Source organism: Zonotrichia leucophrys, chromosome 14 (genome assembly GCF_028769735.1).
Source record: "Zonotrichia leucophrys gambelii isolate GWCS_2022_RI chromosome 14, RI_Zleu_2.0, whole genome shotgun sequence".
NCBI classification, from domain to species: Eukaryota; Metazoa; Chordata; class Aves; order Passeriformes; family Passerellidae; genus Zonotrichia; species Zonotrichia leucophrys.
Window position 1 is genome coordinate 2,289,589 of NC_088184.1, and position 21,285 is coordinate 2,310,873.

Sequence of the window (21,285 nt, forward strand, 5' to 3'; positions counted from 1 at the left end):
TTGGAATGGCAGACATGGGGAAGTCGAGGAGGATCTGGAACGAGCCCGAGGCATCTCAGGGGTGTGGGTGTGTGTGGTGGCACTGGCTCGCCCTGGCCTGGGTGCCCGTCCCTCCCACTGGGAATGGCCTCAGCAGCTGAGGCCCACACAGGCTGGCATCTCCATTTCTGGGGCTCCTCGTGGTATTTCAGGAGCCTCAGCTGGGACTGACCTGGGACTCCTGGCAGGCTGCTCTCCAGAGGGCAAAGATGTTTTGGGATTTGATGGCGTCATAGCAGGGCTGGTGGGGCTGCTGGCTGCAGGAGGAGGGGAGAGGCAGCACAGGAGGGCTGGCTGCTTTCTGCTGGCTGCTGCAGCTGCCCACCCCCCGGGGCAGCAAATCCCTCTCTCCTGCCCCACCCCAGCCTCGTGGTGTCTGTGCCCACCAGGAGCCCACCCACCTTCTGCCCTTGCTGTGCCCACAGCATCCTCTGGGGCATGGCCTCGGCCTCACCGAGGGCAGGAGGGTTGGATGGAGCAGGGGGGCTGTGCTGGTGGTGGGGGGACAGGCAGAGCCTGGTGGTGCCCAGTTCCCCAGGGCACGGGGGCCTCACAGCAATGCTGCCCTGGCCAGTGGGACTGGGGAGGTGGCGTGGGCGGCAGGGCACTGTCCTGGTCCCTGCCCTGTGTCACACACACCTGGCAGAGGCAGGGCCTGTGCTGGTGTGTGATGGCTGCTGGGGCAACCCCCCGGCTCTGTGGGATCCCTGCACTCCCCTGGGGCAGGTGACAGCTCCTGGGCTCCTTGAGCTCCAGGCAGGGACCAGGAGTGGGGCTGGCCTGGGAGAGGCTGCTCTGCTCTCCTGGTTACCTCTGGAGTAACTGGGATTTGGCAAGGGAAGGACATCACTCACATTCCTGTTCGGAGAGGAGGATTCGGTGCATGGTTAACCCTTTCAGCTCCTGGGAAGCCATTTCTGTGCTGCCCACGGCCTCGTGGGTGTGCAAGGAGCAGCAGCTTCCCCAAGTGCATGGACCAGGGCTGGGTGTCTGTCCCCAGAGTCCCCCACAGTGCCCTGGCCAGAGACCCCTCCTGCCCTGGCACCACCTGGCAAAGGGGCAGCTCAGCCTGGCACTGGAACCTCCTGTGCCCACGCAGATCCCAGATCCCGCTGCTGGGGTTACTTCCCACGGGGATCAGATGTCCGTGGGCTGTTAGCCATGCCCATGGGCTGTTAGCCACGGGCAGGGCTGAGCTGTCCCAGCCCTGCCAGCCACGGGGGCTCTGCCAAGAGCAGAGCTCTGAACCCCCCCGGCCACCTCCCGCCCATCCAGCCCCAGGGCTCTGCCCCGGGCTCCCACCTCCGGCTCTCCCTGCCCCGCATCCGGCTCAGGGTGACGGCTCCGGGGAAACAGGGATCGCCTGGGAGCCGGAGCAGCCCTGGCTTTGTGTGAGGCTCTCGCAGGCAGCCGGAGCGGCCGCTCCCTGCGGGCAGCTGTTCCCAGCTCCCGAGCCCGCGCAGCGCTGCCAACAGCTGCGGCCGAGCCCTGGGCCCCCGCAGCCCCGGGCTGCACCGGGAGAGGGGCTGGGACCCCCACGGAAACCAGCACCTCACCCCAGCCTGCCCAGGAGGGATCGGCTGGGACTGGGAGAGGGACGGTGCTGGAAACTCTCCCCATGCAGCCGATCTGGCTCTGAGGAGGGGGCACAGGCTCCCCAAAACCGGCAGGGCTGGATCTGCAATGAGCAGGAGGAGTCTGGGCTGCCTGGGCACTGGCAGGGAGCTGGGAGGCTTCCTTGGATCCCCCCGTGCTGGCCCAGGGCTGGTGGGCTCCTTGCAGCCTGCCAGGGGGACAAGGCACAGGAGGGACACTCGTCCCTTGGGCTGTGGCTGGTTCCCTGCTCCAGGGGTTCCAGCATCACTCCGGGAAGCTGCCAGGGTCTCTGCCCAGCTCTGCCAGCCCCAGGGGTGCACAGCAGCCCCACGGGTGCCCCAGGGCTGAGCCACACCAGTGTCCACCCTCAGTGCCAGGTCACAGCACCCCGTCCCTGCCAGGACCCTCTGCACCAGGGGAGCTGCTGTCCGCAGGCTCACCTCTGGCAACATCTGCACAGGCTGAGCACGGAGCAGCCCAGCCTCCCGCATACTTGCTGCCATACGTACAGCTCAGCCGGGATGGAACTAATGCAGAAAACATGGCCCTGCGCCGCAGCCGGCAGCCGGGGGCTGGGAGCATCACCCTGCCCTCCCAAACCCTGCCAGCACCGCCAGGGGCTCCCGGGCACTGCCACCGCCCCGGGCACTGCCAGCACCGCCAGGGGCTCCGGGGCACCCGCGGGACCCAGGGCTGCGGAGCCGGCGCCGTCAGTCGGGTATGGGATCTGCAGATGTTGAGCCACACGGCTCAGGTGCAGAAGTGCTCTCCTGGCTGACGCACGGGCTGGCCCCAGCTCCTGGAGTTTCCATCCCTCTTGGCAGCGATCCTGGGACACGTTCCCTTCTCCAGGTCCTTTCCCTGCTGGGTCCATGCCAGCGTGCTGGCGCTGGGGGCCCGGAGCTCCTGCCCCACATCCTGGCCTGCGGCTGGGAGCTCCGGGCTGGGCTGGGCCAGCGCTGCCTCTCCAAGGGAGCCGTGTTTGTGCTGGCAGGGCAGCTGCCGTGACGGAGCCAGGGCACGACGGGCTTGGCACCGCGCCCCTGCTCCCACCCTGGCTCTCTCCAGAGAGTGGCATCTCTCTGGGGTGGAGGCTGCTCCAGCAGAGCTTCTCCAGCGAGCTGTGACCCCTCCATGGCCCCTCTCTGGCTGCTGCGGTGGCAGAGCCTCGCTGGTGGCCACAGTGCGGTCATGGCCGGTGGTCACAGTGCTCACACCAAGGGGGACACAGCTCATGGCTCCTCCTCACCCCTCCTGCCCCCAAGCCTGGTGCCCCTGCCCTGCACAGAGGTCCCGGAAGCGCCGTGCCAGGTTTGGCTCTGGCAGAGCCCTGCACTTTCCCTGCCAGCTCCAAACTCGTTAGCAGCCAGTTCTTGGCTCTGCTCAATGAGAGCGAGGGGCTGTGAGTGCTGCCTGTGCCGCGGGCCAGGGCTGCCTGCAGCTCCCACTGGGGTGCCTGAACCGCAGAGCCCATCTGGGCACCACATGGGAGCCGGGAAACACCCGCTGACAGCCCCGTGGAAGCTCTTCCCCTCCTGTCTGCAGCAGGACCAGGATGGGGACAGGATGTGGGCTGGGGGTCCCACCCCACAGGGAGCCAGGGGAGAGGTGAAGCAGGGTGCAGGGGATCAGAGCACTCTGGTGAACGTGGCCAGGCTCAGCTTGCCGTGTTTCAGTAGCGTCCGGGCACCCACGGGGCACCCAGCTCCAGGAGCCAGGATTCAGCATGGATAAAGAGCCTGGGGATGCAGCCAGGGAAGTAAGTGCCTCTGTCTTCATTGCCATGGCAGAGCCTCCTCTTGTGTCTGTGGCACGGAGCAGCTTCCTCGCAGCACTCTGTCCCCCTCACCCGGGTGATCTGGTGTGGGGAGAGCCCTGGGGACACGGGAGCCATTGTCACACTCACATTACCTGCTCCCACCCTCTGCTCCTTGCTGGGAGCTGGGCCAGCTGCTCCACAAGGCAACCACGCTGGCATGGGGGCAGTCAGGGCTGTCACTGCTTGCAGGCTGTCCCCACCGCACTGTCCCCAGGGCAGCTCTCAGCAGGGCCAGCACTCGCTCCACGTGCTCAGGCTGGTGAAGCACACGTCCCCTCAGCGTGTCCAGCAAGGCTGGCAGCAGTTCTGACAGCCCTGTCTCCTGTGCCTTGCAGAGTGTCCTGGGACACGACAACAACAAGGACTCCCGGCTGCTCTGGATGGGCTCCAGCGATTGCCTCATCTCCGTGGGGTTCAGCCAGGTACAGTCCCTGCCAGGAGGTGGCCCTGGCACCTCTGGCGTGTTCCAGCCCTACTCCCTGTGGCTGCTGTGCCAAAGCACCCCAAGTGCTTTTTGGGTGGCCTGTCCCCCATGAGAGCAGGAAGTCCCCTCTCCAGGTGCCCTGGCCCTTGCTGGGGTGGTGGAAGGTGACTGGTGAAGGTGGTGGCACCGTGGAGCCACCCAGTGCCCACTGACGCTGTGTCTGTGTCCCTGCAGATGCGGGAGCGGGAGGTGAAGCTGTGGGACACGCGGAGGCTCAGCGGGGCGACGCTCACCATGGCTCTGGACACCTCACCTGGGTAGGGATGGGCACTCAGCATGGGCTGGGAGGGTGAGCAGTGCAAATGTCGTGGTCAGGGACCCATCAGGGGTGTGGTGGTGGAGCAGGAGCTGACAGAGAGCTCTTGGAACCAGCAGCACTCGGCCACAAGGCTGGGGACAAAGCCGGGGACCGTGCAGCTGCGTCCCCATCACCATTTGGGGGAGGTGAGAGGCAGAGGCAGCGCTGGCGAGGGCACAGAGGTGCTCTGTAGTGCCGTGGTGGGTGGTGGCGCTGCTGGGGACAGTGTCTGAGGTGGCTGCTGGCCGGGTGGGTTTGTGCACTGGGGCAGCACCACAAGATGCTGCAGGCGAGTGAATCCCTTTGGCGCTGCTGGAGCGGCTCAGCCCTGGCCTCCCGCTCCTGCCGTGCTCTGTGCCGCGGTGCTGCCGCTCCTGCCGTGCTCTGTGCCGCCGTGCCCGCCCAGCCGTGGCCAGCCCCGCTCACCGGGCACCCCCGGGAAGTGGAGAAGGAGCCTTGGCCGTGTAAGGGGTCAGCGCCCCCTGTCACGGCACGATGGAGCCGTGTCTGTCTGCGGGGCGCTGCCAAGGCTGGAAACCCTCCAGCTAGAGCCGGCCTGGCCTCTCCCACGCTGCCCAGAGAGCTGGCCTGGCGTCACCGTGTGGGCAAGAAAGTGGGAGGAGGAGGAGGAGGAGGCTGTGCCTTCCTCCCACAGGGTGATGGGGGTTAGGGGCACAGTTGTTGGGATGCACTGGAGGCCACCAGCTCTTCCCAGGGCTGCAGACAAAGCCCTGGGACCTTCTCTGTGTGCCGAGCTGGCTCTGTGACGGGCTGGATGCTGGGGCAGGCTGGGGGATCAGGGCTCTGGTGAGGGGCTGAGTGTGCTGTGACAGCCCCTGCCTGCATCCTCCACACCCGTGCCAGCTCCAGGACAGTGCTGGGGCTGCCAGGACAGACAGGAGGGGAGAGGAGAGGACCAGCACGGGCACGGTGGGGTGAGGTTGGAGTGGAGAGGCAGCCTGAGCATCCCTGAGCCTCCTGCCAGCTGCTAGGGGAGCAGCTCCCGGCGCTCCTGCTCAGTTCAGTGAGCAAAGCCATCACCAGTGTCCAGTGAACGCTCTCAGGGAGGCTGGGGTCCATTATTGCTCTTGGCGGAGAATCCAGCGGGAATTACCCCGAATCCTCGCCGGGCCGGGCCGAGCCAGCCGGGTAAATGGGATGCAGGCGCTGCTGTGCTCGGCCCCCTGAGCACAGGCTCAGTTATTTTGGCTGCCGGGTTTATCGGCTCAGGAATGCGGCTGGCGGGCGCTGCCTGCGCGTCACTCCGGGGCCCTCCGGCCCGCGGCTGCGTGCGGGGCCCGCCGAGAGGGGCTGGGGGCGGCGGGGGCGAGCGGAGACCCCCCCCCCTTGGTGCTGGGGAGGTGCTGCTTTGAGGCCACCGCGCTTCCAGCCCCGAGCGCTGCCGCCTGTAAATCTGGCGGGGATGACAAATGGCGGAGGGGATTTGGGCTGGCTCCGGGCGGAGGTGCCGGGCGGGGGCCGAGCTCCCCCTCCGGCAGAGCCATCCCCAGCACGGCCGCGACACTGCGGAGCCGCGGAGCCGCGGCAGGGGCACGGGGTGGATGCTCTTGGGGTCACCGGATCACCAGATGTGCTTGGGGCAGGGTTGGAGCGGGGGGACCGGGACTGAGCCCCCGGGATGGCTGTTGTGATATATGTTAGATCATTTATAACACTGTGGATCTCCGGCGTGGCCGTGGTGCCCAGTGCGGGCACGGACACTGCTGGGCAGTGCAGCGGTGCCGGCCGGGAGCGGGGCGTGGGGAGCAGCAGCAGCAGCAGCAGCAGCAGCTCGTTGAAGCTCTTAGAGGAAGCAATCAGTGGGCGGGCAGGAAACTCATACCATTCATTACTGACGCCAGGCCGGCAGGAAGAGGAGCCCGCATCCCCACCGCATCCCCACCGCGCCCGCCGAGCCGGCACCGCGCGTCCCCATGGCACCCCAAAGCAGGGCCACGGTGTGCCCCAAGGTGGAGGACACCCCAGTGTGCTCACCCCAATGCCCACAGCAACCCCAAACCCTTCAGGCTGGTTGTGCCCTATCCAGCATCCCTGGAAGAGGGCAGGGAGTGGGAGACACTGGCCCCATGGACCTCCACATCAGCCTGTGCCCTTTTGGGGTTCTCTTTCCCAAATCCTGAGCAGGTGAGATATTTCTGACCACACAAATATCATTTTCAAAGCATGTCAGGGCCGTGCTTAAGAGCTGACCCCACCAATCCCCAGACCCTGAGGGAACAGGAGGTGAGAGGTGTGGGTGGCCATGGCCCCTCTCCACATCCTGGTCCTCAGTGTGCCACCCCTGGGTACCTGCAGTTCCTTCAGCTCGGGTTCTGTCCCCGCCTGGCCCCCTTTAATTAGATCAAGGAGCAGCAGGGCAGGAGCCAGGAAGGGGCCTCAATAGGTTATTGTTGCCCTAAATTGTAACCAGCACCAGCGGGGTTGGGTTACCGGCTCTGACTTGGGGTCACCGAGCAGACCCCGCTGCACGCCTGGCAGGCAGCACAGCACTGCCCGGGGACAGAGCTGTCACCACCGTGGTGACAGGAGAACAGCGCCTTCCTTGCATCAATGTCCTGATAATGTCCCCAGGGAGGCTGGGCTGCCACGGCCGGCTCAGGGCTGGGGCTGGATCAGTAGGGATGAGATCTGGGGTCAGCAGAGGGGCCTGTGGGGTGTTCCAGCAGTGGGCATGTCCCTGCAGGGCAGGATGGTGGTGGGGCTGAGGGATGGGGACAGCTGGATCCCCACCACCCTTCACGGTGCAAAGTCTGACAGAGCTGGGACCTGTGTGTAGCAGGGAGTTGGCACAGCAGGATGTTTGTGGAGGGATTTGGGGCTGTTTGGCTCCCCCAGGCTGGAGCAGGACATGGAGGGGCCCAGGTGGTTCGCTGGGGGCACTGCCAGGGGGGCTCAGTCTCTCACACTCACACTCTGCCAAGGCCTGTGGCTGAGCCAGCTCCTGGGGCCAGGCTTGCAGCCCTGGCATCTCCCAGCCCCCAACCCCACCGAGGCACATGTTCCCACTGTCACCCTGCCACCTCTCCCCAGACACCAGCTGGGATGGGACCTGCTCTTGTCCTGCCTGGCACCCTCTGCACTGCTCTTTCCTGGGCCATTTTGGGTCATGATAGGTGTTTTGGGGCTCTCTGAAAAACCCCATCCCAGCAGGAAGAACCTGAGCAGGACAGGTCCCTTGCTGTCCCCATGCCCCTGCAGATCCCAGAGATCCTGGACTGACACGTGCTTGCCATCAGTGGGAAAGGGGTTTTTCCTGCCCCAGCTCGGCTGCCACCCTCAGACACAAGGAAGGGGAGAGGCCACCCCACCCCATCAGGTGTCACCCCAGTGGGACCCATCCCCACGGGCAGCCACATGAAGGGGTTAAGGCGGGGCAGCCACCCAGCCCATGTGGCCTGTCCCGTAATTCCACTGGGTAAAAATAGCCCAGCGCTGGGGCGGGATGGCAGCGCCCAAATCACTCCCAGATGAGCCACAGCCTCAGTGGCCACACGGTGCTCCTGGCCTCCCCAGCTCTGCGGGAAGATGATGAGCTCCAAAGCTCTTCCTGGCAGCACTGGGCTCTGTGCGATGGGCACACGCCTGTCCTCCCCCCAGAGATTGGGCATCCAGACCCCTGGCACCAAGCCATGACCCCTCGGGGCTCTGCTGCAGACCTGGGGGACCCAGGGGACCTCTCTTTGGTTTCTGTGGGGCCATGCCTGGAACCAGGGGTGATTTTTTGGGAGACCAGAGCCCCTCCAGCCCTGCCACGTCAGGGTGCAGGCAGGATCTGCCCCGGTGAAGCCACGGCTCCTCCCGTTGTGGCTCCCCGCCGAGCCCCCATCCTGCCGGTGGCTCTGCCCGGGGCTGTCGCTCACCGGCCCCGCCGGATCGCACAGAGAGAGGGAGATTGTTTTTGGGTCCATTTCAGGGGGTTTTGCAATCCTTGTCGGCGCTGATTCAGCTCGCAGGAATTAGCAGCGCCGCACGATGTGCCGCTCTTGGAGCGGCTCTTGGCGCGCGACCGGGCTGGCAGTGGCCAGGGGAATTTTGTGCTGGGATTCAGGAAGCCACAGGGGCTGGACAGTCCCGCTTTGGGCACTGCTGCTCTCCCGCAGGGCTGCCCGGGTGCAGATGTGGGTGTGGGCCAAGCCCCGTCCTGGCTGCAGTGTCCCCATCACCTCCGTGCCAAGGCTGAGCCCTGCTGCCCCCCTTGTGCAGCTGGCACCCCCAAATCTTTGGCTCGGGGTGTCCCAGGGGTGCTGCACCTGCCAAAGCTGAACCCTAACTTTGCTTCTGCCCTTCTGGCATCTCCACTGGAGCTCCCTCACTCTGGAGCTGCTGGAAGAGCAATGGGATCAGCTGAAGTGCCAAGGGGTCCCCAGCACACGCTTAGCATCGGGGGGTGCCCTAAAAACTTTTGGCTACCTACAAGTGGGGAAATCGGCTTCTTTAGGGGAAGGGCCCATCATGGAGGCAAAGGAGGGGGGAAGTGAGGGGCCAGGAGGGGCTGGAGGGCTCCTGGGGCCGGGGACACGCCGGGGGCCGGCCCGGGCCCGGGGGGCTGTGGCGGCGGCCGGCCGGGGGCACCCGGCGCGAGGCCGCGGCTCCGCCAGGGACTTTTCTTCTCTCCTCCTCGCGAGGCTGGAAAATATACAAAGCTCGCAGTGAAAATATTTACACAGCAGCAATTTTGGGAGGAATTTGGGATGTTAATTTGAAAAATCTGTGGGGAGAGGACCACAATGGGCCCTTTGAGCGGGCGAGCGTGGCCATCGCAGCGAGCCGCCCGCGCCGGCGAGGGGCCCCTGCTGCCGCTGCGCCGGCCCTAATGGGAGCCAGCCCTGCCGGAAGCCCACCTGGGAGCCGGGGGGCTGCGCCAGACGGCCCCGCCGACGCCCCGCGCCCCTAATTGCATCCAGAGGCGCTCCCTGCCCCGGGCGAGCGGCACCGAGGGGCCGCGGGTCAGGGCCGTGCCCTGCGGCGGAGCGGGCCCGGAGCGCACGGCGCTGACCCCTGGCTGCAGCCCCGCGCTGCGCTCATTCTCTCCAAATCAAACATACCTCGGCGGGCAGGGCCCCAACCTGGAAAATTCCAGGCCCAAAGATAAAGGATTGGAAAACGATTAAAACCAGAGGGTTGGAGCAGAAAGCACTTGGCAGCGGGAACCTGCCGAGCGTCGGCTCCCAGCCCACCCCGTGCACAAAACCGGCTGTTGTGGGGCCGGGCAGCGGGGGCTCTGGCGGCGCCCCCGGGCTGGGGGCCACGCAGGCTGACACTTGTCACGGGCCATTTGGGGGTCCCGGTGCCGCCGCGGGTGACGGCAGGAGGCTGGGCTGGGCTGTTTGTCCCGCAGCTGGCCCCGCAGCCATCTGGCAGGCGGGGAGGGATGAAGTCAGGCTGGATGATGCGCAGGGCAGGGGCTGATTTGAACCCCGTGGCCTCTGTTTTGGGAACACCTCCTCAGCGCCCGAGGTGGGGGGCAGCGCCCTAGGGGTAAAAACGCCCAGAGTCGGGAAAACTCCCCCCTCCCTTGCCCTGACTCATGTCGGTGCTCGCCAACAACAACGGGAGGACACAGCCGACCTTCCCGCTCCTCTGCAGGGGACACGCCACACTGCCCACACCCCTGCCTGTGACGGGCAGTGCCTGCCGAGGTACTCAGGGCTGCACAGAACTTTTTGTTGTTGTTATTTTAATCATTTTGGTTTTTTTTTTTTTTTTTACAAAAAGACACCCTCTTCTGATCTGCCTTACAAAAGAGATGTACACAAACCTGTACTAAAAAAAGTTTTCCCAGAAGAAATGGGAAATAACGATGTATAAATATTCTCTCTGAGTTCTTAAAGCTTCAATTCCCGGTTTGCCTGCTCGGCACTTCCTTTGGCCCGGGGGGTCCCGAGGGTCCCAGCACCTCGGCCGGGCCGTATTGCTCACATCAGCTTCCAGGGAGTCGAGTCACGGGCCGTGCTCCACTGAAGGACCCTTGTTACCAGCACGTGGGCGTCCCTCAGCCCAGTCACAGCAGCTTTCTCTTTAGCAGGAGCTAAAAAAGCCCCTCAACCCCCAAATTAACCCCCCCTTCTCTTCCGCTGCGCACCTTCTAGGTAGAGTCACAGAAATCAAGGCACAGAGCAGTAAAATTTGTGTCTCCTCCTGAAGCATGGCAGCCTCTGGGAAATTGCACACTGTGGGATGAGGGGGTTCTGCCTCAGTTCAGTCAGCTCCTTGGCAATCCGTATCCCAAAGGGACACGGCCAGGTGCTGCCTCTGGAGCTCAGCCCTCCTGTGTCCAGGGCTCTGGAAGCCCTGTGGGTTCAGAAGTAGGAGGGTTTGAGCCCCGGGGTGTTGTTGTTGCTGGGGTAGTGCGACTGCATGAGCGGCACCTCGCACTCGGAGCCGCCAGAAAGCATGGCCGCCTCTGGCACCTTGCAGCCGTGGCTGCTCAAATCCCCGTTTTCCAGGCAGGCTTTCACCCCTTCCAGCTCCAGCGGGCCGGTGTCCACCCCAGCACCAGCACGGGCCTTGGCGCGGCGGTGCCGGCAGTAGTACATGGCGGCCGTCACCACCACCAGCAGCAGCAGCATGGCAGCCAGCGCAGGGACCAGGATCAGGGCGAGGTTGGGGTCCTGGCTCTGGGTGACAGGGGAGTGCTGCTGCAGGCTGAGGGGCAGGGTGTGTGCCTCGGCGCAGTGCTCCTCCTTGGGCGCCTCGCCCAGCGCCCCGATGCAGACGCGGTAGGTGCAGTTGGGTTTCAGCGCCCGCACCGTGTACTCGGAGAGCGAGGCTGGCAGGCGCAGCATCACCGCCCGCTTGTCCGGCCCCGACAGGTTCCGGTAGCTCAGGCGGATTCCCTTCAGCTGCGCCTTGGACTGGATGTAGCTGTGCAGGTCCACTTTGAGGGAGGTGCTGCCCACCTGGGCGATGCTGACCCGCTGGGCAGGTGGCAGGGCCGGCGTGCCCGGGGCTGCCGTCGTTCCCCTCGCCTCCACCTCGCAGTACACGCCAGCGAAGCCTGCGGGGCACAGGCACTCCAGGAGGTTCTGGGTGCCCAGGTGGCAGGTGCCGCCGTTCAGGCACGTGCGGGGGGGACAGATGGGCGCTGGGGGGCTGGTGGGGGCCGGGGCGCCGCTGAAGGGCTCCAGCGTGGAGCTGCCCTGGGGCTCTCTGGGCCTCGGGGTGGGCGCGGCGGTGCTGGGCGGCGGCGGCGGGCGGTGGGTGCTGGGCAGCGGCGTGGGCGGCGGCAGCGTGGTGGTGTGGGCCGTGGTGGGCGTGGGGGTGGTGGTGGGGCAGCCAAAGTCGGTGTACTGCAGGTGGTGGAGGAGCTTGCCCGAGTTTTTGGGGGGGAAGTGGCAGCGCGTCTCCTCAGGGCGCCGCAGGAGCACGCCGCTGGTGTTCACCCACTGCACCAGCCAGCTCATCTGGCAGATACAGTTGAAGGGGTTGCCGGCAGCCGTCACGGCCCGCAGCCTGGGGAAGAAGCTGGAGAAATCTCGAGGGATGGTGTTGATGTTGAGGTTGCTGATGTCCAGCTCCTGGAGGTTGTGGAGGCTCTGGAAGTCCTCAGCTGGCAGCTGGGAGATGCGGGCGTTGCCGGCCAGGCTGAGCCTGGTGAGGCTGCCCAGGCGCCGCAGCACGGCTGGGACGCGCTCCAGCAGATTGTCAGAGATGTCCAGCTCGTGGAGGTTGTTTTGGACCTGGAAGAGCTCCTCGTTTAAGCTCGTCAGGCCCAGCCCTGCGATCTTCAGGGACTCAATGCTGACGGCATGGAAAGCCCCTGGTGCAATGGCAGGGATCTTGTTCCAGCTGATGTCCAGCAGCAGGAGGTTGGGCAGGTCGAGGGGGGGCACAGCCCTGAGCTGGTTGTGCTGCAGCTTTAGCTCCAGCAGATTCTCCAGCGTGTCAAAGGCAGCAGCGTGGATGTGCTGGATCCTGTTCGTCTGCAGGTAGAGCCGTTCCAGCAGCCGCAGCCCATGGAAGGTCTCATTGGTGATCTCCTGCAGCTGGTTGGAGGACAGGTCCAAGTTGACGAGCTCCGTCAGGGGCTGGAAGATGTTTCTCTGGATGCTGGTGATCTTGTTTTGTGAGAGGTCCAGGAGCTGGAGGGCAGGCAGCCCTGCAAAGCTGTCCTCGCTGAGCGTTGTGATGCCGTTCTCAAAGACGTAGAGGGACAGGGTGCTGGGGGGCAGCCCCTGGGGCACCGTCTGGCCCCGCCTGGCTGCACACAGGATGGTCTTGGTGTCATGGCACTGGCAGCCTGCAGGACATGCCCTGGCCAGCTCCCCACGGGCCAAGAGGAGCAGGGTACAAAGGATCAGCTGCTTCATGGTGTCAGCTCTGCAGAGACACAAGCACAGCCAGGGTGAGGGGATGGGCCCTGCTGGGGGGTACCCAGGGCTGGGGGGCACCTCTGAACCCCGCTCAGCCTCCAGGGCTGCCCACCCCAGCTCCATGCTCTCCCCCTCCCAGACCCCCAGGATTGGGGATGCGGTACCTTTGCACACCCCAGGCTCTCCCACTGGTATTGGGGCTGTCTTCGGTGGAGCACCGAGACCTTTCCCAGTACTCACAAGGGCCCCAACCTCCCCAGCTGCTCAGCAGGGTGCAAATCAAACACAGGGGATGTGGAGAATCAGAGCACAGGGAAGGGGTGGGAGCCTGGCCGGCCTCCCCTGCGTAGAGCTCAGCTTAACCCTTTGCTTGTGCTGCCATTGCAGCAGCTGCACCCTCAGGGGTTGCTCCTGCCCAGATCACCAGCAAGAGCAGCCCCTCTTGGGAACAGGGGCACACAGTGTGGGGCTGGAGGAGCCATTTGTGTCCCCAGAGCCCAGGGGCTCATCCAGCCCCACCCAGCCCCTGTCCCCACAGGTCACCTTGCTGTTCCCCCTCACTGTTAAACTCCAGGGACTCAGCACCGTGGCCTGTGTCCCTGTCCCTTGAGGGCTGGGATGGAGGGAGGAGGCTCTGGGGTGACCAAGGCTGTAACCACCCCAACCCCAGCTCCCCATGGATGCCTTGGCCAATGTCACAAACGCTGTCTGTGTCCCACAGAGCTCTTCTTTCAGCCCCTTTAATGACACTAGGCTGGGCCAGAGACTCACAGTCTCCTGCCACTCCATCTCAGGGTCGGGGGGAGGTAGCAGAGTGGGATCCCTGGGCAAGGAAGAGGCAAACCCTTCCCCAGCTCCATCTGTTGCCACCTCCCCCCTGCTCAGAGCTGTCGGAGCTCCAGGCAAACGCCCCCCCCGTGGCTCACAAGGGGCCCCCGCTGTGTGTGGGGGGCTGCAGGTCACTCAGCAGCACGTGCCGCCTGCCCCGGCCCCGCCAGCAGTGCAGGGACAACACATCCCGAGCCAGGAGGGGCTGGAGCCGTGCTGTGTCCCCTTGTCCCCTGCCGGGGGGTTGGACAGGGTTAACACCGCGGCCAGCTCTGTGCTCGCCTCTTCCCGAGCCGCCCCCCCCAGGGTGGGGTGAGCCCACGGCTGGGCAGGGTCACCACAAGCGCCTGAGTCACTTGGCCTAGCCAGCCCTGCCCCGACGTGACCTGTGCCGTCAGCCTGACACTGGGAGGAGCTGTGCCACATCCCAGAGGTCACTGTCACCCAGGGGTCACCATCACTGCAGCCCCTCCCCAGCAAGCCCAGCTCAGCCCCCTGAGCAGTGTCGGATGCCCCTGCACATCACAGTCAGCTGCCAGCAGAATTAAAAGCACAACATGGAGACCCTGTGAAGAGCTGCTTGGGGCAGACCCAGCACCCCTCGAGGTGGCTCCAGCGCCCAGAGCGTGCTGGCTGGTGGGAGAGCCCTGGGTTCAGAGTGCCGGCCTGCCAGCGGTGCCACGGCCGTGCCAGCCCGCCCGGGTGGGCAGCGCCGCAGCGGGGCCAGGCCTGCGGGATGCTGGCGAGGCCGGGGCTGGTTTTGCAATGCCAGGGTCGGGTTTCGCTGACGTGTCCCGTGCTGCAACCAGCTGCTGACTCCAAGTCTCTCTCGTCCCTTTAATTACGCTGGCATTTCCTCCCCGTCTGCCAGGCTCCGCGCTCCGGGCAGGTTCGGCCAGCCCGGCCACGGCCGCGCATCCGCGCCTGGCCACGAGCACCGGGCACGGCCCCGCCGCCGCCCCCGGCATCGCCCGCTCCGCCGGCACACGCCGACACCCCGTCCGCGCCCCGCCTCCCGCACGGTGCTGCTGCGGGGCACAGAGGGGTTCCCGCAGCCCGGGACGGCCCCGGGAACGGGGGGCAGGGGACAGCCGCCCCAGGTCCTGGCAGGGTCCCCAAGGGCGGAGAGGGGGCCCCGTTTCTGCCGGAGGTGTTGGGGCCGCCCTGCCAGCGGCCTGCTGCTGCCTTGGCTGGGCTCCCCCGCGCCTGCACCGCAGATATTTGCCGAATTATTCATATTTTCCGGCTGCGGGGAGGATCTGGGCTCAGATTCCCCCAGTCCCGGCTCAGCCTTTCCCTGCCAGCCTGCAGGGGTGGGAGTGCCGTGTCACCCCCCTTCCCCGCCTGCAGCCCCCCGGGCTGGGCCACCCCTGGCACTCGGCAGGGACGGATGCCCTGCTTTGCACCCGCCTCCTGTTTTTAAGGACGAAGCCATGTCCTTGCGCAGCAGGGTGACACCTGTGCAGGACAGGCTGGAGGAGCTGCAGAGTCCATGCCTTTCCCCTCTGCTTGGGGACCTCAGGGAAGCAGGCACAGCCGGGATGTTCCTTCCCGCACCGGCAAGCGCAGCCAAACAAAGCCAGCGTTGTTGCCGGCCCGTGGGCTGCCACCTTGGCCAGTGGCACCAGAGCAGGAAGGACGGGGGCCCTGCAGTGTGCGGTGACAGGGAGGTGACACGGTGCCTCTGCCGGGCGGGATGCACACGCTGCTCCCCTTGCCTTACACCCCTCAAAACAAGGCGATGTCAGCACGGGCCCCCTCCCCGAGCCAGCCGGGGGGATGTGCAGCATTAAACCCTTAATCCTCCTCCCCTTCAGCCCACCCTGCGCCGGCCGCCGCAGCTCCCACCTCCTCCCGCTCCCCTCCCAATTTAATTAAAGTTTCCGCAGCAGCCCCGCAGGAATGCAGGCCTGGTTATTGCATTCCCCGAGCGCTCGCCAGCCCCTCCATCCCGCTCCTGCCCCTTTGACCCGGCCGCGCTCCCCATCTCAGGTGCCGGCAAGGAGAAAAACCAGCAGAGCCGCTTTGCCGGCAGCCAAAGCGCCTCGGGAGGAGCCGGAACGCCGGCGGAGGGTGGGAGGAGGCGGGCGAGGGTGCCACGCGTGGCCCGGGCGGCACGGGCAGATTCCTCCGCAGTGACTGGGGCGGCCGCGGTGTCCCCGAGCGCTTCCCCGTGCCGGCAGAGCCAGCCGGGCAGGCGGCGCTTGCGTCAGGGCCACCCGGCCGGGCTCGGCGTGGCGCGGGGGAAAACAGTAATTAGTGTCATCCCTGATGGCGGCACTGCCCCGGCCGTGTGGGCAGCGGCACAGCTGGGTCAGCGCAGTCCGGCCGCCCCAGCCCCGGCAGGGTGAGGGCGTGGGGCACGCTGGCACGGGGAGGTGTATGGGGGGATAGTACTGGGGGGTTTGAGCCTCAGAACTGGAGCATCTCTGCCGGCATGTGTTGGCTCCTGTGGCCGTTGTCAGGCTGGGAGGGAGCCAGGCGTGGAAAGGGACATTTACACCACGGTGACCCAAAGAGGTGACACCCAAAGACAAAGAGGTGACACCCAAAGAGGGTGACAGGCGCCAGCACCCTCCGAACTCATGCCAGGTGACAGTGAAGTGTGTGGGGAGCTGGCGGCTGGAGAAGCGTTGGGGTATCCCTGCCTCTCAGTGCCAGGCTGGCTGTGGCCCTGCTGGCACCCATCCCTCTGTGCCAGCCAGAGGAAAACCCTTGTCAGCACTGCATGGGGACCCGCAGCAGGTCAGTGACCCAGGACTGCGGCCCCTGAGGACAAGCAGAACGAGGGCAGCCAAACCCCACCCCAGCCAAGCCTTCCATTGAGCAGGGTGGTGGTGGACACTGCTGCCAGCAGCTCCCACCTCTGCCTGACCCCAGCAGGAGAGCCCAGCTGTCACATCTGCCGGGACAGAGCAAGCAAGGGATGGGCCCAAGACCATGCTGGTCCCGTGTGGGTCTGGAGCGCTTTGCTGCCACTCGGCCATGCCGGATGGAGCTGTGCTCCATGTCAGCCCCAAATACATCCCTCCCTTTGCCTGCAATGGATGCAGCACCAGAGCAGGATCCCAGGGCCAGACCCCAGTACATCCCATGGCAAAAGAGGCACAGGCAGGGACAGGGAAACGAGATCCCTCCGTGATCCCCTGTCCCAGCCCTCTGCAGTGCCACCGCCCCAGCCCAGCCGAGACCCTACCATCAGCCGGGGCAGGGGCCAGCCGGATGCCCCGGGCTCAGCTGAGGCCTCGCAGGGAGCAGGGCATGCCGACCCTCAGCCGAGCCCCAGTGACACCCTGTCACTCTTAATGCCCAGGCCACACTGGGCGTCCCACGGCCCGGCCTGGGCCCACCAGGGCCCCCCGGGCCCCACCGCCCCCTGAGCCGCGGATGCCCGGCAGAGCCCCCTCCCGCCCGTGGGCTGCCGCCTCACAGAGCCGCGGTGGCCGTGTGGAGGGTCGGGCGGTGCGGCGGCCGCGGGACTCACCGTGGCGGGCGGTGCGGGGCCGTGCGGGGCGGGCGGTCAGTCCATGGCGGCAGCGCAGCGGCGGCCGGGCGAGCGCTCCCCTCTCTGGCGGCGCCGGGCGCGGGGGGCGGCATTTAAACCAAGGGGGCGGGGCCTTCCCTCCCGCCGGGCGCTCATTGGCTAAGAGCACGGAGGGGGTGGGGCGGGGCACGGCCTCCATGGAGGCTCCGCCCCCGCTCACCTGGGGCCCGACGGGGGCGGCACCGCGGGGACCCCCGGGACCCCCAGAACCGCGGGGACATCCGGGGCCACCGGGACCCCGGGGACATCCAGGACCACAGGGACACCCGGGACCACAGGGACACCCAGGACATCCAGGACCACAGGAACCCTGGAGTCACAGGGACCCCCGGGAGCCCCAAGCCGCGGGGACATCCAGGACCTCTGGGACCCTGGAGTCACAGGGGTCGTCGGGACACCAGAGGCACAATGTCCCCGGGACATTCAGGACCTCTGATTCACAGGGACCCCTGGGATACCCAGAACATCTGGGACCTCAGAGTCACAGGGACCATCAGGGCACCCAGCACCTCTGAGTCACAGTGGCCCCCAGGACCTCCAGGACTTCTGGGACCTGGGAGTCACAAGGATCCCAGAGGCCTCCACAGGGACCTCCAGACCCCCTGATGTCCCAGAGCCACAGGGACCTTGAGATTTCAGGAGCCTCCAGAGTCACAAGGACCTCTGGGACCCCTTGGGAACTCCATGTAACCTCAGGGCTCCCCAGATTCACAAGGACCCCCAGGACCCACAGGACCTTTGGAAGCTCCCAGACCTTCCAAACCCTCCAGGGCCCCCCAGGACCTTCAGCATCCCCGGGGCCGGGGTCCCTGGGACCCCAGCACCCGTGGTGTGTGCACACACAGGTATAGGGCAGGTACAGGAATCTCCCTCGTATCCCCAGCACCCATGGGACCCCTGGCAACCCTGGTAACAACAAAGGCTGGGTTGGGTGTCCTTGGCACACCCAGGGACCCCCACATCCATTGTCCCAGGGTAACCAGGGACTCTGGCACCAAGGAGCCCCAATGCCCTGGGGTCCCAATCCCCCCATGCCCCTGGTGTCCACAGAGCTCCTGCCACCGTGTGCCAGGGGACAGGGGGACAGTGGGTGGCCCTTGCAGGGCTGTGCCATGCCCCTGTGGCAGCAGAGCAATGCTCCCTGTTTGGCATGGTGAGGGTGGCATGGGTTGGGCTGGGACACCCAGGCACTCAGGGTGCCCTTGTCCTGCACCACTGTGGTGGTGGCAGTGCTGGTGATCGTGGTGACATCAGGGCAGGGGACCCCGGTGCCTGTCCCAGGCATCCTGGCAGTGTTTGTTGTGCCAACAGTCCTGGGGCAGGGCCATGCCATACCAGCTATCCTTCATGGCACGGGATGGCATGGAGCAGCTCCCTCCCCTTGGCACGGCCACAGAAACCTCACCCGAAAGTGATAGATTGTCCCTTTGGTCTCTGCCCGCGGCGCTCCCTCCTCCACCCCTGCCAGGGAAGGCACAGAGTGTCTCTGTGCTCCTGCCACCACTGTCCCCTCCTGCCACCCAAGTATTCCCTGTGTTCCCCCCCTGCCACCGAGCATTCCCTGTGCTCCCCTCCTGCCACCGAGCGTCCCCCGGCTGCGGTGTGGGACAGGGGGCAGGACAGGGAGCAGGGACACGCTCCAGCTGGCACAGCCGGCCCGCAGGGCACTCCCGGGGCTGGCTGGCTCCCCGGGTGAGCCGGGAGTGCCACACGCCCGCCCCGAACTGGCCCAGCCGGCCCGGCTGCCCTCGGGGCCACCCCGTGGGTGCCAGAGGCTTCCCCGGGTGCCACGGCCCGGCACGGGGAGCAGGGCAGGGAGCAGGGCAGGGAGCATGATGCCCCACGGCTGTGCTGGAAGCAGGTGGCAGTGACATCCTGCTGCCAAGCTGTCAGCCAAGCTGGGCAATGAGGGTTGTACCCCCTGGCACGGCGCTGCCCTCCCATCACAGCACAGCGTTATCCTGCCCTGTGCTTCCCCAGGATGGGGTTTGGGGTGTGTGTGCACCAGTGGGGGAACAGGACCCAGCCCCACATCCATGGGGTGCTGTGCCCATGGAGGTGCTGTGCCCATGGAGGTGCTGTGCCCATGGGGGTGCTGTGCCCATGGGGGTGCTGTGCCCATGGGGGTGCTGTGCCCACGGGGTGCTGTGCCCATGGGGATGCTGTGCCCATGGGGGTGCAGTGCTCATGGGGGTGCTGTGCCCATGGGGGTGCTGTGCCCATGGGGGTGCTGTGCCCATGGAGGTGCTGTGCCCATGGGGGTGCTGTGCCCACGGGGGTGCTGTGCCCATGGGGTGCTGTGCCCATGGGTGCCCTGGCTCAGCACCCCCTTCCCTTGCAGGGTGACCATCCCTCTGTACGACGCCGACACGGGGCTGCTGGTGCTGGCAGGGAAGGTGAGCTCCCATGGCTGGGGGTGCAGGGAGGCACTGGGGGTGCAGGAGGATGCAGGGGGGCTGTAGTGAGGTGCAGCTTGGTGCATGTGGGTGCAGTGGGGTGCTTTCTACAGCCCTGCTCATTCCCTGTCCCCACCACGTCTCTTCCAGGGAGAAAACCTCCTGTACTGTTTCGAGGTGGCCCCTGCACAGCCAGCACTCACCCAGGGTAAGCAGGTCCCCTCCCACCCGTATCTCCCCCAAAGGGGGGCTCACTGCTGCCTGGCCACCCAGCCCAGGGCCACCCTCCTGTCCCACAGTGACCCAGTGCAGGACAGAGGGCAGCACGCGGGGCCTGGGGGCCGTGCCACGCCTGGCCCTGGATGTCATGGCCTGCGAGGTGCTCCGTGTCCTGCAGCTCACCGACACCGCCCTCGTCCCCGTCAGCTACGTGGTGCCACGCAAGGTGAGGGGGCCCTGTGGGTGGCACTGTCTCATGGGTGACACCTCTCCAGCACTGGGTGACAAAAAGGACCCGGCTGCAGTGAGACCCCAGCTCTGGGGAGAGCAGGAGAGGAGGTCAAGCCTAGGTGCTGGTGGTGGGTTGCAGAGTCTGGGTGCTGGATTTGGGGAGCTGGGTGCTGCCTGCTGGAGAGTGGATGCTGACAGCTGGGTGCCACCTGCTGGGTGCTGTTGTGCAGTGGGTGCTGGGCACTTCAAGCTGCTGAAGTTTGGGTGCTGGAAGTGTCTGGGGGTGCCCAGGGGTGCCCCAGCTGCAGCAGGACAGAGGCTGTGGGATTTTGGGAACACCCATCTCACCCCCTCCCCTCTGCCCCAGTCTGTGCAGGAGTTCCACGAGGATCTGTTCCCTGACTGCACAGGGATGCTGCCAGCCACCGATGCCCAAGGCTGGTGGGCAGGGGACAGCCAGCAGGTCAGTGTCATCTGGGGGGGGTGTCCTTGCTGGTGGCATTGCCACTGCCCCATGCTCACCATTGTGCTCGGTGCAGGTGGGGAGGGTGAGCCTGCACCCTGCACGGAGACCCACGGAGACCTTCACATCCCCCATCATTGCTGGCACTGTCCCCACCAACGCCGGACACACAGACACCGACACCGGCCACACCGACATCGACACTGGCCACACTGACGCCGACCAGAGTGTGAGTATGGGGTGCTGCAAAAGTGCACTGAGTGCTGAAGGGGTGGGGTCCCTGCTGCCCTCATCCCACGAGACACACCAGCACTCCCTGCCTGGGCTCTCTCTCCCGCAGGAAGCCAGTGGCTACTCCTCCCCATCCTCGCTGGCCTCCCCAGGCAGCGCGGCCACCTCGCTCTCAGCCAGCACCGGCCCCTCCAGCGGCTTTGCCAGCAGCCCCAGCCAGAAATCCCTGCAGAGCATTTTGGGTGAGCGGGCAGTGGGGCGGCTCGGGGTGCCCCTCTGGGGGGATTCGGGGCGCTCACCCAGCCCGTGCCCGCTGCAGGGCCCAGCTCCCGCTTCAGGCACACCCAGGGCCGGGTGCTGCACCGGGACCTGCACCTGACCAACCTGCGGGGGCTCAGCCTCACCACACCGGGCGAGAGCGATGGATTCTGTGCCAACCTGCAGCGTGTGGCACTGCCCCTGCTCTCTGCTGGCGGCCAGATCGCCGTGCTCGAGGTACACAGGGAGGTGTGGGGCTGGCACGGTGCCGTGTGTGCTGTGCTCGAGGTACCCGGGGAGGTGTGGGGGCCGGCATGCTGCCATGTGTGCCATGTGTGCTGTGTGCTGTGTGCCCGGGATGTGCCCAGTGCTGTGTGCCCATGTGTGCCATGTGTGCCGTGTGTGCCCTGTGTCTGCCATGTGTGACTGTGTGCCCTGTGTGCCTGTGTGCCTGGTGTCCTGTGTCCTGTGTCCATGTGTGCCATGTGTGCCGTGTGTGCCTTGTGTGCTGTGTCTGTCATGTGTGCACTGTGTACCCTGTGTGCC

General features: G+C 66.1%; 2 protein-coding genes across 3 annotated transcripts in view; one reads left to right on the forward strand and one right to left on the reverse strand.

Moving 5' to 3' along the window:
* The window catches only part of LOC135454380 (mitochondrial import inner membrane translocase subunit TIM16-like), a 37,321-nt gene that overhangs the window by 10,653 nt on the left and 5,383 nt on the right, over positions 1 to 21,285 (forward strand). For both annotated transcript variants that reach the window (XM_064726421.1, XM_064726419.1), the window contains exons 8-16: positions 3,790 to 3,876; positions 4,113 to 4,195; positions 19,283 to 19,337; positions 19,488 to 19,545; positions 19,637 to 19,782; positions 20,155 to 20,250; positions 20,327 to 20,479; positions 20,591 to 20,723; positions 20,801 to 20,976. In XM_064726421.1, the coding sequence (XP_064582491.1) occupies positions 3,790 to 3,876; positions 4,113 to 4,195; positions 19,283 to 19,337; positions 19,488 to 19,545; positions 19,637 to 19,782; positions 20,155 to 20,250; positions 20,327 to 20,479; positions 20,591 to 20,723; positions 20,801 to 20,976 (987 nt within the window). The remainder of the gene's footprint in view (positions 1 to 3,789; positions 3,877 to 4,112; positions 4,196 to 19,282; positions 19,338 to 19,487; positions 19,546 to 19,636; positions 19,783 to 20,154; positions 20,251 to 20,326; positions 20,480 to 20,590; positions 20,724 to 20,800; positions 20,977 to 21,285) is intronic.
* VASN (vasorin) lies at positions 9,462 to 16,994 on the reverse strand. The gene is made up of 2 exons (XM_064726422.1): positions 16,882 to 16,994; positions 9,462 to 12,576 (listed from the first exon to the last, which is right to left on the reverse strand). The coding sequence occupies exons 1-2, from the start codon at positions 16,992 to 16,994 to the stop codon at positions 10,557 to 10,559; spliced, it is 2,133 nt and encodes a 710-aa protein (XP_064582492.1). The 3' UTR covers positions 9,462 to 10,556.